Source organism: Pantherophis guttatus, chromosome 4 (genome assembly GCF_059756535.1).
Source record: "Pantherophis guttatus breed Tessera chromosome 4, ASM5975653v1, whole genome shotgun sequence".
Classification (NCBI taxonomy): Eukaryota; Metazoa; Chordata; class Lepidosauria; order Squamata; family Colubridae; genus Pantherophis; species Pantherophis guttatus.
This window is the reverse complement of record NC_142066.1, coordinates 79146863-79162403: the sequence shown is the minus strand read 5'-3', so window position 1 is coordinate 79162403 and position 15541 is coordinate 79146863. Positions and strand designations below refer to the sequence as shown.

Here is a 15541-nt window from a genome sequence, read left to right as displayed (position 1 = left end):
AATAGCTATTAATTACACATTTTGATTTTGCTTTATCTAAAAACCATGTTGAGCCAAATCTCTTGATGTCCTTTAATTCTAAATCTCTCCAATGACTATCTTCACCTTTAAATATTTTTACCACAGTCCGAATAGCATAAGCCCAATAATAATTGAGTAGTTTGGGGATTCCTAATCCACCTTCCTTTTGATTTTGATACCACATTTTCTTCACTAATCTAGGTCTTTTCCCACCATTACAAAATTTATCCAATTTCTTCTGATATCCTTCAATATCTTTCTCTGTCAAGTTTAACGGTAACATCTCAAATAAAAAATTAAACTTTGGCAACAACATCATCTTACACATTGCAATTCTACCAAACCAAGACAACTTTATCATTTTATATTTATCTATCTTTTTCTCAATTTCATTCATCACCACATCATAATTTAATTTTTTCATTTCTTTAACTTTGAGTGAAAGTGTTATGCCCAAATATTTCAATGTTTTTTTAATCCTTATCCCAAGTTGTTCTTGCATATTCTCCCACTCCTTACCATTATTATTCATTAATAATTCAGATTTTGACCAATTTATTTTCAAACCTGTCATTTCCTCAAATTCTTCCAAATGCTTATGTATCTTTTTCAAATCTTTCTCTATATCTTTCAAAATAATCAAAGTATCATCCGCATACAGATTTATCTTATATCCCTTATACCCTTCCAATTCTTCATCTTTTTCTATCATTTTAGTCAAAATTTCCATAACTAATAAAAATAATGTTGGAGACAGGGGACATCCTTGTCTTGTACCCGCTTCCAATCTTATCTCTTCTGTCAGCCTTCCATTCACCTTCACTCTTGCACTACTTTTTTGATACAGTTTTGAAATAACATGTATAAACTTATTACCAAAACCTAGTACCTCAACAATTCCATGATTTATAAATCTGCAAAACAACAGGCAGGCAGTTCAGTTTTTAGCTGTATATTTTTTTTCCTTTTTTCCTTTTCTTTTTTTTATTAAAAAAAAAAGGCGACCCCAATGATGCCCTTGAAGTGATGTCCCAGTGCCTGGAGGCTGTGCGGATCTGGATGGGGAGGAACAGGCTCAAGCTCAACCTTTCCAAGACTGAGTGGCTGTGGCTCCTGGCATCCTGATATAGTCAGTTGACTCCATCACTGACTATTGGGGGCGAGTCTTTGGCCCCCACAGAAAGGGCTCGCAATCTGGGAGTCCTCCTGGATATGCAGCTGTCTTTGGAGGAACATCTGACAGCTGTAACCAGGGGGACCTTTTGTCAAGTTCGCCTGATTCGCCAGTTGCGGCTCTTTCTTGATCGGGATTCCCTGTGCACAGTCACTCATGCCCTCGTCACCTCTCGCCTTGACTACTGCAATGCTCTCTACATGGGGCTCCCCTTGAAGAGCACCCAGAGGCTCCAACTGGTCCAGAATGCAGCAGCGCGGGTAGTGACGGGAGCAGCATGGCGCTCCCATGTAACACCGCTCCTGCGCGAGCTGCACTGGCTCCCAGTGGTCTTCCAGGTGCGCTTCAAGGTGCTGGTTATCACCTTTAAAGGTGCTATGGCATCGGGCCTAGCTATCTTCGAGACCGCCTGCTGCTACCGACGACCTCCCATCGTCCCGTGCGCTCCCACAGAGAGGGCCTCCTCAGGGTGCCATCAGCCAATCAATGTAGGCTGGTGACCCCCAGGGGGAGGGCCTTCTCTGTGGGGGCACCTACCCTCTGGAATCAGTTGCCCCCAGAGATAAGGAGAATCCAAGACCTTAGTGCCTTCCGCCGTGCCCTTAAAACCCACTTTTTCCAGCAAGCCGGGCTGGCTTAAGAAGAAATTTTAAATGTTTTAATTGGTTTGTATTTTTAATTTTGGGCCAAATTTATATATATATTAATTGTTTTTTAATATTTGTATTTTATGTTTTTTAATTCTGGCTGTACACCGCCCTGAGTCCTCAGGGAGAAGGGCGGTATAAAAATTTAAAATAATAATAAAAAAAAGTGTTATCAAATATTACAACAATTTTTCCCCATCCCTCCTCCCCCCTCTTCCCTCCTCCACCCACCACCTATCCCCCATCCCCCCTCTCCCTCCAACCCCCCCTCCCCCCAGCCCAGACTTCCCAGAGCAAATACAGGGTGTAACATTTAACAAACATAAACTAAAATATGCTAACTTTCTGTAGGCTCTTAATTCCCTCTTGCTGTTTAACTCCCCTTTCAACTAACAAAACATAATTCAAAAAGAAAAAGTTGATTTCATTCATAAGCTATTTGAAGCTTTTTAGTCCGATATTTGTTTTGAATATAGTCAATCCATCTTCTCCATTCTGATGTATATCTTTCATTTGAATGGTCCTTCAAATACGCTGAAATTTTGGCCATCTCTGCTAAGTTCACTACTTTTAATGTCCATTCTTCAATAGTAGGCAAGTCTTCTTTCTTCCAATACTGTGCCACCAAAAGTCTGGCTGCTGTTATTAAATTTAAAATCAACTTAGTCTCTATAACAGTACAATCTGTAATTATACTTAACAAGAAGAACTGTGGAGTAAATTTTATCTTCTTTTTGAGAATATTTTGAATAATCCACCATATTTTTATCCAATATGCCTTAATTTTTTTACATGTCCACCATATATGATAATACGTGGCATCATCACATTCACATCTCCAACACTTGGGTTGCACACATGGATACATACAGGCTAGCTTTTTAGGATCTAGATGCCATCCTTTTTTCTTCTCTGCTACAAAATCACCAGACCATTTCTTATCAGACTTCTCAAAACATTGTTCAAGGTCATTCCATTCTTATCTTCTTCTTTGTTCAATTTAATTGTTGAATTTTCTCTAGCACCACTAGATGGCACTACAATTTACTCCCAATTATTCCAATTATCTTGTTATATGCAGTCCAATTTTTTAGTTTTTCAGATACAAATCTCAGGATTTCAAAGTTCAGTCATACATCAAACTTGGCAAAAAGAAACCCCCACTCTGCCCAATCTGCTTTCTATTAATTAAAAATCAGTTTTCAAACTTTGTCAATTATTGTCATTAATGGCTTCCACATTTTTGCCGCTATTGCTGGAAGAAGGGAGATAGCCTTGTATCTGCTCCCTCCCCTCTCCTCTTTTGCTGTTCTCTCTCAAGTAAAGTTTTTTAAAGTCAGGGAGTAAATTTTTTTACAAAAGGAATCTTATTTCCAAGACAGCAATTTGTTCTCACCCAGATGTTTCACCTTGCTGCTTTCTTTTCTTATTCCATGTGGCCGCCTCAGTTTATGATAGCTTCCTAGCTCTCTTCCCAACTGCTGAGTCGGAGGCTATTTGCCAGTACTTCAGTGAATTTGTGATTTCCCTGTTCATACCAGCCTGTGTCTCCATTCTTCACCATCCCTACGACACAGCTATGACCCCGAAGGACCCCCAAATGGCTGTGATATCAGCGCTATCTTTTGGAACCCCAAAGTTTCATGCTGTGTTGCTGTGATGCTGACCATGCCCCTTCCTTATTTTGTCATTTTGTCTGATATCTCTATTCAAGACTTCCAAAACCAAAATAAAAACAGAGGGGACAAGGCACATCTTTGTCCTATACCCTTTTGAATTTTACATGAATTAGTCAAATCACAATTTATGACAATTTTTGCATTCTGGACGTGTAGATCATTTTAATTCCTTGAATAAAATTCACTCCAAAGTCTATTTCTTCCAGCACCTTAAACATAAAGCCCCAATTCAGGTTGTCAAAGGCCTTCTCTGCATCCAAAAAAATTAAAGCAGCCTGTTTTTCATTATGATATTGTAAATATTCAATAATATTTAAGACAGTCCTCACATTATCTCTTAGCTGTCTTTTAGGCAGAAAGCCTGCTTGGTCTTCATGTATAAATACCTGTAAAATCTTCTTTAGTCTTTCTGCCAGAATAGTGGCAAAGAGTTTATAGTCTTTATTTAATGATGAAATTGGTCTATAATTCTTTATCTTTGTAACATCTTGACCCTCCTTTGGGAGCAACACGATATTGGCTTCTTTCCACGTCTGGGGTATATTCCCTCCCCTGTAGTATATCATTCATTGTGTCTTTTAGTGGTTGAAGAAGTTCATCTTCGAAACACCTATAGTATTGGCTTGTAAGACCATCTGGGCTTAGGGCTTTGGCTGGCTTCATTTTTTTAATAGCTTCTAATATCTCAAAAACCGTTATTGGATCATATCGGCTAAATTTATTGTATTCTTTGGACTATAAGACACTCTGAAGTATAAGACACACCTAGCTTTTAGAGAGGAAAACAATTGGAGGGGGGGAATCTGCCTCTGCCTCCCAGCAATTTATCTCCTTTCAGCAACCAGCAACCAGCCTGGTCAGTTTCAGCACAGCCTGATTTAGCACAAGCAGTTGATTGGCAGTTGGATTGGTCTCCTGGAATACTGCCTATCATCTGTTCCAGGCTGTGGGGATCGCCACCGCTCATTGCCGCTGTTGCCACCCATCACTGCTGCCACCTATCGCCACCTCTGCAGACTCCATTTTTGGCTTCTGCATGTCCCATTTTTGGCCCATTCTAGGCAGCAGGTATCGCTGCTGCTACTGCCTGTCCTCACCAACTGGAATGGGCCAAAAACAGGATGTACGGAGGCCGAAAATGGGAGGCCAAAAATGGAGCACGCAGAGGCGGCGATAGGCAGCAGCAGTGATGGGCAGCAATGGGTGGCAGCGATCCCTGCAGCCTTGAACAGCTGATAGGTGGTATTTCGGGAGGCCGATCCAACTGCCAATCAGCTGCTTGTGCTAAATCAGGCTGTGCTGAAGCTGACCAGGCTGTTGGCTGTTTGCTGTTTGCTGCAAGGAGGTAAATTGCTGGGGTGGGGTAAAGGGTGGGGCCGGTGGGTGGGCAGGGTGAGGGGTGAAATCTATTTACCTTCCCTATCAGTTTGGAAGTGAGTGCTTCATGAGCACATCATATATGATTTTGGACCCTCTGTGTATGTGCAAAGCCTTCTGCTCATGCGCAGAGGGTCAAAATGGGTTACTTTCTGGTTAAAACCAGGAAGTAACCACTTCCGGGTAGGTGAGTGGAGCTTTGCACTGCTGCCGCTATCAGTTCGCCAAACCATGCACCACCGCCACTACCAGTTCACCCAAACCGGTTCAAACTGGTAGCATTTCACCCCTGGGCTGGGCTTCAGCAACATTCACTGGATAAGACTCACAGACATTTCCACCCACTTTTTTGGAGGGGGGAAGTGCGTCTTATACACCGAAAAATATGGTAATTATTAACAGAACTAGAACAAGAAGAGAGAACAATATAAGGTCCCCACCACTACCACCATTATTACAATCTTCGGGAGTTGGTTATTTTAATTTTAAACAGATTAGATACATATATATATATATTTAAGGTCTAATTTGAGCATTATACCTCTTATGCAGCAGCCAGTGTCTAATCTAGTTTAGACCTGATGGTGTTGGTTAATTGCATAAGACAAAATGCCAAGATCCTAGAGAGTACTTGATAGAATTCTGTGAGATTCTATGATAGTGCTTATCGATCTTGGCAACTTTAAGATATGTGGACTTCAACCACAGAATTCCCCAACCAACATGCTGGCTGGGAATTCCAGGAGTTAAAAGTCTACAAATCTTAAAGTTGCCAAAGTTGAAAAATACTATTCTAGAGCAACCTCAAGATGTATCAGATCTGTTAATCTTTTTTTCATTTCTTATCTTGGAGAAAATAATCAAGTGATATGATTGTAGGAGATTCTGGGAGTTGAAGATTACACATCAGAAAGTTGTGAAGGCTGAAAAACCCCAACCTAAAGGCAAAAATAAGATAAAATTTAAATCAATTAACCTCAGCCAATTTTCTCTCACTAGAATTTTGTCTTTTGATCAGGCCTTCTGGGGATATATTTTCTCTTTCTTTTTTCTTTTTCTTTTTAAATTTCCAGGTTCTGCAAACTAAAAAAGTTTTAAAATCCGAGCTCTAGATATGTTGAATTATTTAGTCCAACAAATCCTGACATATCCACTTAAAAAAGAAGATATTCTGGACATAATAAAGCAGGAAAAGTTTTAATCTCCACTAAAATATGCATTGCTTTATGTTAAGGAGGAAATGTGCAATAAACAATTGCATTCATTAGAAGAATGTTATTAAACCTAAAGCACTTGCTGATCCTTCGAATAAGCTTTGAGGAATTGCAAATGCATCCTTTCTGTCCATTATTGATATATGATTTTTATTTTCTTGAAATATTAATGTATTATTTTAATTTGAGATCCACATTTTATGCATGGGTGAGAGTTCCAGCAAAGAAATTGTTAATTTTAAAAAATAAGGATTTATGTTATGTCTCTATGTTTTATCAGTGGTAGATATTTATCAGGCATGGTGTGGACCTTGCAAAGCTGTAGTAAACTTGTTCAGGAGGCTAAAAAATGAATATGGTGAAGATAATCTTCTACATTTTGCTGTGGTAAGAATCTGAATAACCAACTAGCTTTTTCTAAAGTAGCACCCTCCCTATAAATTGGATTTCACTTCCCATACCTCCAAGCAAGTGCATCCAAGAGCCAATATATCAAAGATGACTAGCTTATGGGAAACTATTAAATACTTTCTCATGCTAAATACTTTGGAGAAGCACAGTTTGTGATATTAATACCTCATTTGACCAAGTTAGTCTCATTTTGACAGGGAGATTATTGAAAATATTATCATTAAAAATTCCATAGCAAGCTGAAATTAGGAAAAGGAATTTAAATATCGTTATATTCATTAAAGACACACAATAACTATGTTATGCCTTGTAGAAATGAGGTGAGATGATCAAGTGACAAAGAACTTGGCTAAACTTCCTAATTTAATAAATTTAGTCCATCTAATGAATATCCCTACACTCAAAGCTATTCTTTACAATTTAGACAAACAAGAAATGGGCTAAATTGGGCTAAAACATGGCTTTTTATTGATACATAGATTTTGAAACTTGAGAAAGTTGAAAGAGGGGGAAGGAGTAGAGAGAGAGGAAGGGAGAAGAGAGGAGAGGAGAAAGAAGAAAGGGAAAAGGAGAGGAAGAAAAGGGAATGGAAAGAGGAGTAGAAGAGAAGGTTAGAAGGGGGAAGAAGAGAGGAGTGGGGGAAGGGAAGGGGAAGTAGGAAAGAGAAGGAGAGGAAGAAAGAAGGAAGCAGGAGGAGAAGGGGGAAGGAAGAGATGGGGAGGAGAAGAAGAAAGGTTGGAGTAAAGGTAAATGGTAAAAGAGCAGCCCCGAAAAAGTAAAAATGAAAAATGAAAGTTAAAAGATAAGGGGAATGAAAAATGATGGATAAATGTATATGTAAATGTTTTTATGAGAAATAAAAATTAAAAATTAAAAAAAAAGTTGAAAGAGTAAGCTGTTGTAGAGAAGAAGGTGAATGGTTTTAAAGAAATAAATACTAGAGGTTAGTCTAGACTTACAAGGATTTCAATGGATGTGTCACAATCATACATATATTATCCAATCTAAAGTGATTTAAAGCAATTAGAACTATATAGAATTCTGATGTAATTAAGTTGTTTTACTATGATTAGGATAGCAAAATTAAACAGTAGAACAGTAGCTTGCTTATCCTTGAGTAGATCAATCATACCCATTTTTTTAGCTTTGTATTTTTTAATGGCAATTACAATGGGATTAATTTTCATTGGGAACTGCAATAGAAACAAGAAAAAGAAGCAGCAGACTAAACCAAAACCCAATAAGTAGGACTAACAAAAAAAACAGGGCAATCAATAGATAGTTCAAAGAATGAGTTTATATCTCTTTGCTTCCATCTACTGGTCTAGATATTGCAGCCCAAGTTCTAGTAAAGCTATAATAAACCACAATTGTGAATCATATGATAATTGTTACTGTACAACATGATTTAGAAGAAAAAATATAGCAGATATATTTTGTATTATTCATTTAAGGCAGAGGCTGATAGTGTGGTGACGCTGCTCCCATTTAAAGATAAATGTGAACCTGCTTTTGTCTTCTGTCTGGTAAGTGCACCATAATGGGGATCGGAAAAGAGCTTTGCATAGGGTTAAATGTGTGTAATAACACATTTTCTTGAGCCATGATGAAATATACAAAAGGAGGACAATAATTCAAAATGGCTGGAATCTTCTGTATTATGTATTTCTAAAACTGTATATGAGAATATTTGTGCATGCAAATCCCTTTCTATTGTTATATCCTGGTGTTTCATCCTAGCCCTTATTCTTATTTCATCCTGCCTTTGGCACAATAATCCCAATACGAAAAAGATTTCAGAGAAAGAAAATCCTGTAATAATAAACAAAGAATGATTCCAGGTATAATTCAAGGTGCTAGATGTCATTTTTAAAGCCCTTCACGGCTTGGGATGAGGTTATTTGAAGGACCGTCTCTTCTCAGTTACATGCACTGATCCACCAAAGCAGGGAGTCAGACAATGTTGTGGATCTCCTCTCCTAAGGAGGTACATCTAGCAGGATCCAGAAGAATAGCCTTCTCTGTGATGGTTCCTTCCCTTTGGAACATCAACACCACAGAGATCAAACTGCTACCCACTTTGATACTCTTTCGCAAGGCCCTGAAGACCTGGTTTTGCCAATGGGCATGGGGAACCCAGAGTAGTATGGAGTCCATCAAGTGCTTGTTTGATTAATTATTGCCACTGGGGGAGGGGTGAAGGGTTATTGCTTTTACTGTTTATATATTGGGCTTTTACTTTTTTAAGCCACATCAAGTCACTGAGAGTAAGTGGGCAACCATATAAATTTTCTAAATAAATAAGTAAACTTTATTTACTTAACCAAACAGATAAGTTAACATTTATATGCATGGATCTAGAGTTGCACAATTTAAGTGATTTCTCCACTTTTACTACTTAACTGAAATAGTTTTTTTTAAAAAATCCAAGCCAAAACTTTCACGAAAACAAAACCATCAGCCTAGAGCTGCAGAAAATTCCACTGGAGAATAAGGTGGTATTGTTTTTATTTGAGAAGGCAGCACTGGGATAGAGATTTTGCCAAGTATTCGTGGTATATTGTTATGAATAATCTTTTCTATTGCATTTGTACAGTTCCTTACCATTGGCCATGCTGGGTTAAACTGCTGCAAAACCAGACTGATTACACCATAGTGAAGATTATCCAGCCTAGGCGATAGTAACAGTCTGCCAAACTTCCCCAATTGCTCACAGTATCTCCTTTAGCTCCACTAGCAAGTAATCAGCCTTGGAGAAAGAAAACCCCTCAAAGGAACACTTAACATTGGCTTCACAACTTAATTTCAAGTACAGCAGAAATGGGTGGGGGGGAGTTAATTTTCCCTTCCCTGTGAATATGATTTCCTTCCCTCCATGTAGAATGCCCCACTTTTTCCTTTTCCAAAACTAATTGTAGGATAGGGTACTTATTTGAAAGAGATATTTACAAGTAGGTAGGAACAAAAATTAACTCTTCATGCAGCAGCTGGATCGCTCTCAAACTGATATCCGTCCTCATATATACATGTCTCCTACAATTAGTTATTGAAGAAGCCTTGCATTGACTTTAATGGGTTTTTCTGAAGTTGCAGAATTAAGTTAACTGAGAGCTGAATTGACTATGTCTTATGTGCAAGAATATAATATCAAATCTGCATAATTCTGGACAACTTCTAGATAACAATAATGGATCAGAATTTCTATATCTCTTCAATGACATCCAATAGTTTTCCAGAGTATTACATCCTTGACATAATTATGTCAGCTATTCAGGTTAGATCAAGTCAGGAAACAGACTATTGGTAGTCCTTGTCTTACCACCATTTGTTTAACAACAAATTGAAAATTGAAGTTATATCAGCCTCGGGAAAATTGACTTATGATATGTCATCAAAATTATGACCATCACAACACCTCCATATCTCATGATTGCAATTTGGGCACTTAGCAACACATTTATGATTGTTACAATTTTTTGCAATTATGTGATCAAAAAAAAAAAAAAAAACCAGTCAAGGAAACTAGATCGGCTTAACAACCATGTGATTCATGAACAGCTCTGCAAAAATGGTCATAAAATTGGATCTGGTCAAATGACTTCTTGCTTAACAACTAAGCATTTGTTTTAAGTAACAAAAATTCCACTTCCAATTGTGCCACTAAGTTGTACTATCTGTACACTGAAATAATTGAATTATACTTTATTGAGGCTATAGTAATAGAATCTTTTAAGACTGTATTTACTTTCCATATCTGTTATATTCCAATGAATTAAGGAAGAGCTTTGAATCCCTACTACCTTTCTTCTTAGGACTTAAGGAATGTTTCAGTTGTCTTTGCTTATATAACAGTTCTTGTATGTTTCCCTCAAGGTTATCTCCCTGATTCTATAGAATTATGAATGAAAGAATGTAAGTTATATGTGAGTAGCTGAATGCAAGATAGTGATAGAAACAGACCAATAGACAGATAGACAGATATGAATACATATAGGCTTAAATTAGTTAATTCAGCCTTAAGTCTGAAACAGAATAGATGATTTTTTAAATTTATTATTAATATTATTTGTTTTTCAGGATGGCAAGATGATAGATATTGTAAGAGGAGCAAATGGACCACTTCTAAATAGAAAAGTAATAGAACTAATTGAACTAGAAAGAAAAATTGTAGCTGGAGAAGTGCAAAGACCAGAGGTAACTCTTCTCTTCTTATTTGGCTGTTTTATTAGATAGATAGATAGATAGATAGATAGATAGATAGATAGATAGATAGATAGATAGACAGACAGACAGACAGACAGACAGACAGACAGACATATACATATACATACATACATACATACATACATATATATATATACACACACACACATATACATATACATACATACATACATACATACATACATACATATATATATATATATATATATATATATATATATATATATATATAATATGCATGTGTGTGTGTGTGTACACACACACACACACACACACGCGCACACACTTCTCGTTTCTATGGATGATATGTATCTTCCTCAAACTTGGGCCCTTAACCAGGAGCCTGCAAATTGAAAGGTTCTGTGCAGTATTTTAGCTGTTCCAAGCACTGCACTCTTCTTCTGGACAAGAGTTATCATGTTGTTCCTGGGTTCCCAGTTTAGGAATCACAGCCCCAAGTGCTCCTATTATAACTGGGACCATTTTTGTTAAATATTAAGTAGGAGGGAGCATAGGCTTCACTCAGGTCTACCAATCCGGTGGGAAAAAACTCAAACCCCATTCACTGACCCGTTTGACAGTTCCCTATCAAAGGAAGAGCAGTCAGATGAGCCAGTTGCTGGGTTGCACTGATCTACTAATAAAAAGCTGTTGTTAGTGTCAGAGCTGTGTCCTGTCTCTTCCATCACCTGATCTAACACTGGCGACGAAGGTAGGATCGGAAGAGCAATCAGACAAAAAGAGCTTTAGTCATGATTGCAGTCCCAGCAGAGGACAGAACCACCAGGTGAAGCATTGTCTGGCCAAGCCAGCAGTGAACAAAACCTGCATCAGCCATCATGATGACTGCCCACCCCAGCCAACTCCGGTTCAACGCAGCCACGGACAATTGGGACTCGTACATTATCAGATTCAAGTGTTTCTTGGAGGCCAATGACCTCCTGAGACTATTGTATAATCAAAAAAGAGTGCTGTTTCTCAGCTATTGTGGAACCAAAGTGCTCAAGACAGCCAGGGCACTCGTCACACCAGCAATGGTGCAAACAGTGCCATGGGCCACACTTCAGAACGCGTTTCAAGCACACTCCAGTGCAATCAAAGTTCGTGAGGTAGTGCGAGTTCCACATCAGAATGCAGGAGGAAGGCGAAACAGTAAACCACTACATGGCAGCATTGAGAAAGGCCACAGCATACTGTGGGTTTCGAGAACTAGAGGACGTACTGCTAGAACAACTCATTAATGGAGTGAGGGACATTAGCTTACAAAGGCGTTTTTTAGCGAAGCCGAACCTCACTCTGCAGACCACACTAGAAGAGGCCATAGCAACAGAAATCAGCGGCAGCCCTACAAAAGGCGGGAAACACACCATCTTCATGCCAACCTGCCACTGTCCACCAGGAGAGCACTGAGCTGATTGAGTCATCTGGAGATGAGAATGACATTTGCTGGCTTCAATCTGAGAAAAAGAAAGTCTACCCCAATGAGGAAGGAAGGCAGCAATAGTGTGCAGGGTGGGGGGGCAAGCACCTCCGGGCAGCGTGCAAATACACAGACTCTACCTGCCAGAGATCTGACCGCAAGGGGCACCTGGCAAGGGTTTGCTGCGCTAGCCAGACCGCCATATTCTGTGTGTAAGAATTCCCACCACCACAACCACTGCAGCAGAGAGACGAAAACCGACATCCTGGAAGCCTCAGCACAGAGAGGGCCCACAAGCAGAGGAAAAGGATGTGTATCAGACCAACATCAGGCAAACAAGCTTCACTAAGGCGAAGAAGATACACGTCAACATCCAGATAGAAGGATCGCATTGTGACATAAAAATAGACACCAGATCATCCCTGACTATTGTGTCTTGGGAAACGATCAGAAAGGCTGTGCCCAGACTCAAGAAGAGACACCTAAGCCCCCAAAGGGTGCAACTTAAAGACTACCAGGTAAACCACATCCCTGTCATAGGGAGCGGAACATTCCATATAAAGTTTAGGAAGTTCTCTGGTCCCCTGAGTATCACCGTGGTTGGCGATATATTACCAAGCCGGCTTGGCTTGGCTTGGCTTGGTTCGAGGCCTGAGAATGGATGTGACAGGAATCAACACCATCCATGAAGACAGTGAGGACGAGCTGATCTGGGAATTTGAGGACGTTTTCAGTGACAGCCTGGGGAAGTATAAAGGAATATCTATTTCTTTCAGCCTAGACCCGTGATGGACAACCTATGGCATGCGTGTCAGAGGTTGCACACAGAGCCTTCTCTGTGGGCATGTGTGCTATTGCTAGCTGCTCTTCTGATTTCTGGGACACGTGGCCATTTTGGGGGCATTTTCAGGTTGTTTTTTGGGCCAAAAACACCCTGAAAGCACCTTGAAAATGCCTCCCAAAACACCCTGAAAAACATCTGAAAACAGCCAAAAACAGGCTGTTTCCCAGGCCATTTTTTGGCTCATAAACGACCAGTTAAATGCTCTGAAAATGGCCCCCAAAATGGCCTGAAAATGGCCCCCAAAATGGCCAAAAACAGACATGTGCACACCAGCCAGCTGGTCTTTGGGTTTCTGGTGCTCCGGCATGCACACATGTATGCACATGCACACGCGTTCCAGATTGGGCACTTGGTGCCGAAAAGGTTTGCCATCACTGGCCTAGACCCAAATATTGCCCCAATTAGAATCAAACCACAAAGGGTCCCTCTTGCCCTCAAACTCAAAATTGACAAAGAATTGGATAAGTTAATTGGCCAGGGAATCCTTCAACCAGTCGATCACGTCCATTGGGAAACCCCTATAGTAACACCTATTAAGTCTGATGGATCTGTCCGCATCTGCAAAGACTACAAATACACAATCAATAAGGCATTGCAGCAGAGTGCCTATCTGGTTCCCATCATTCAGCAATTGCTCCATTCACTACAAAGGGGAAAAACATTTGCCAAGCTTGATCTGGCACAAGCTTATCAACAGTTGCCAGTTGATGACAGTACAGCTGAGGCACAGACAATTGTCACCCATACAGGTGCCTTCAAGTACTGTCGATTACAATTTGGCGTGAGTGTGGCACCAGGATTGTTCCAAGGTATCATGGAACGGTTGCTTCAGGGCATTCCCAGGGTAGTACCCTATTTTGATGATGTCCTGGTGTCCGCCAAAAACAAAAAGGTCCTCCTCGACCATTTAAAAACTGTCCTAATGAGATTTAGGGAAGCCAGACTTAAAGTCAAGTGAGAGGAGTGTCAGTGGTGCCAAAAATAGAATTCCTGGGCTACTTGATCAACAGTTCAGGGATTCACCTCACAAAAAATAAGATTGCAGCAATCAGAGATGCTCCCACTCCCAAAAACAAAACTGAGTTGCAAGCATTCCTAGGCTTGCTGAATTTCTACAGTATGTTCCTGCCACAGAAGGCAACTGTGGTGGAACCATTGCATAGGCTGGGAAAGAAGGCTTCCTGGACCTGGGGTTGGGCTGAATCTGCTGCTTTTGCTGCTGTGAAGCAACTTTTGTCATCTGACAGTGTGCTCATCCACTACAGCGAGATCCTGCCCCTGGTGCTGACTTGTGACACATCCCCATTTGGGGTTGGGGCAGTCCTCAGCCACCAGATGCCCAATGACAGCGAAGCATCTATTGCTACCTTGTCCACCACCGAGCAGAACTACAGCAAGATGGACAGGGAAGTGCTGGCTGCAGTCACCAGTGTTCAGCAGTTTCACGATTATCTTTATGGGCAAGACTTTGTGCTTGCCACTGACCATAAACCACTCCTGGGCTTATTGGCAGGAGACCACCCCACTCCCTCAATATTGTCCCCTAGGATGACCCGCTAGACTGTCTTTCTGGCAGCATACAGTTACTGGGTGGTCCACCAGCCCAGTTACTGGTGGAGTAACTGGGCCGCGTGAGTTGGCCAGGAGCACCCTTGAAGGGAAATTTGCATCCTTATTATGTACACCATAATGAGTTGTCTGTATTGAAGGGCTGTTTGTTGTGTGGGGAGAAATTGTTATACACCCTAGATCAAGGCGAGAGGTGGTGGAAGTCTTACATGAGGGGCATCCTGGAATAGTCAGGATGAAAGCACTAGCTAGGAACTATGTCTAGTGGCCTAATATGGACCATGAAATAGTGGAATGGGTTGCCACCTGCACACCATGTCAGGAATCCAGACCAGCACCCCTCTCTGCCACGGCTAAAGAATGGGAAACCCTTAAGGCACTATGGTCCTGAGTGCATATCGATTTTGCAGGACCAGTAAAAGGCCAAACATTTTTAATCGTGGTCAATGCATACTCAAAGTGGTTGGAGATATTTCTGATGTCTACAATCACTGCTAAGGCGGTCATCTGAGTCCTCTGGAGACTATGGCCTCCCCGATGGATGGGCCCAGGGGATTGGCAAGCCCAGATGGATAAATTCTTATTAGTGCAACATATCACCTCCAGCGCCACAATGAATAGAAGCCCTGCAGAACTCCTTATGGGTAGGAGAATCCATTCTCAATTTTACACCCAAAGTTTACACCCAAATTACATTGCAGAAACACCTCCCGATTCAACAGGAAAAATCTGGTCATTTGACATCGGAGCCAAAGTATATGCCCACAACTATGCTGTTGGTGCCCTCTGGATTCCAGCTACTGTGGTAGAAATTTCTGGCCCTCGCTCTTATAAAGTTGAGTTGGAGGATGGGAGAATGTGGTGACAGCACTTGGACCAAATCCAAGGCCATCTTGAAAATTCTCCACTAAGACAACCAGAGTTAGCTCAAACTAACAAGAGGCTTACAGACTCTAGCCAA

At 40.5% G+C, this 15541-nt stretch overlaps 1 protein-coding gene across 8 annotated transcripts in view; it reads left to right on the top strand.

Moving 5' to 3' along the window:
- Positions 1-15541, top strand: part of NME8 (NME/NM23 family member 8) — a 318092-nt gene that overhangs the window by 133262 nt on the left and 169289 nt on the right. For all 8 annotated transcript variants that reach the window (XM_087892436.1, XM_060686126.2, XM_087892434.1 and 5 more), the window contains 3 exons: positions 6393-6499; positions 7978-8049; positions 10601-10717. In XM_087892436.1, the coding sequence (XP_087748562.1) occupies positions 6393-6499; positions 7978-8049; positions 10601-10717 (296 nt within the window). The remainder of the gene's footprint in view (positions 1-6392; positions 6500-7977; positions 8050-10600; positions 10718-15541) is intronic.